The sequence below is a fragment of the Austrofundulus limnaeus genome, unplaced genomic scaffold (assembly GCF_001266775.1).
Source record: "Austrofundulus limnaeus strain Quisiro unplaced genomic scaffold, Austrofundulus_limnaeus-1.0 Scaffold1685, whole genome shotgun sequence".
NCBI classification, from domain to species: Eukaryota; Metazoa; Chordata; class Actinopteri; order Cyprinodontiformes; family Rivulidae; genus Austrofundulus; species Austrofundulus limnaeus.
Genome location: NW_013954087.1, coordinates 56,350 through 57,483, shown reverse-complemented (window position 1 = coordinate 57,483; position 1,134 = coordinate 56,350). Strand labels below are relative to the sequence as shown.

Here is a 1,134-nt window from a genome sequence, read left to right as displayed (position 1 = left end):
ACCTGTCTGTGGACTGATGTGGTCTCACCTGTCTGTGGACTGATGTGGTCTCACCTGTCTGTGGACTGATGTGGTCTGGCCTCCTGCAGCTGGAGATGATAGCCATGGAGAACCCTGCAGACCTGAAGAAGCAGCTCTACGTGGAGTTTGAAGGAGAGCAGGGCGTGGATGAAGGAGGAGTCTCCAAAGAGTTCTTCCAGCTGGTGGTGGAGGAGATCTTCAACCCTGACATAGGTAGGACAGCCTGTAGGTTCTGGTCTTCTCAGGGAGACCCGGGTCAAGATGGAGGATGTTGAAGCTTGTGTCTCTGTCAGGGATGTTCACGTACGACGAGCGGACCAGGATGTTCTGGTTCAACTCCTCGTCGTTTGAGAACGAGGGCCAGTACACGCTGATCGGCATCGTCCTGGGCCTGGCCATCTACAACAACTGCATCCTGGACGTGCACTTCCCCATGGTGGTCTACAGGAAGCTGATGGGCAAGAAGGGCACCTTCAGGGACCTGGCCGACGCCAACCCGGTAAGACTTGTGTGTGTCTGAGTGTGCTGTCTGCTGAGCGAGGCCTTGAGAGGACCCTCTGTGTGCAGGTCCTGTGCCAGAGCCTGAAGGAGCTGCTGGAGTACGAGGGCAGCGTGGAGGACGACATGATGATCACCTTCCAGATCTCACAGACGGACCTGTTCGGGAACCCCCTCATGTACGACCTGAGGGAGAACGGAGACAAGATCCCTGTGACCAACGAGAACAGGAAGGTGAGCTGGTCACAGGTGGTGATGTTGTCTGCTGGTGGAGCTGAGGTCAGCAGCTGTCTGCTTCTGTGTGCAGGAGTTTGTAGCTCAGTACTCAGAGTACGTCCTGAACAAGAGTGTGGAGAAACAGTTCAAGGCCTTCAGGAGAGGCTTCCACATGGTCACCAACGAGTCGCCCCTCAAGTACCTGTTCAGACCTGAGGAGATCGAGCTGCTGATCTGTGGCAGCAGGGTGAGACCACTGCTGCCTGACGGCCTTTATTCAACACTGACAAACACACAAACAATAAGACAAACAAACAATAAGACAAACAAACAATAAGACAAACAAACAATGAGACAAACAAACAATGAGACAAACAAACAATGAGACAAACAAACAAT

At 53.2% G+C, this 1,134-nt stretch overlaps 1 protein-coding gene across 1 annotated transcript in view; it reads left to right on the top strand.

Annotated features, from left to right (window-relative positions):
• Positions 1-89: 89 nt before the first annotated feature.
• Positions 90-1,134, top strand: part of LOC106536101 (ubiquitin-protein ligase E3A) — a gene marked incomplete at its 5' end in the record, with an annotated part of 8,155 nt that continues 7,110 nt past the window's right edge. The window contains 4 exon segments of the mRNA XM_014033278.1: positions 90-234; positions 315-520; positions 589-753; positions 827-982. Coding sequence (XP_013888732.1) covers positions 90-234; positions 315-520; positions 589-753; positions 827-982 — 672 coding nt within the window.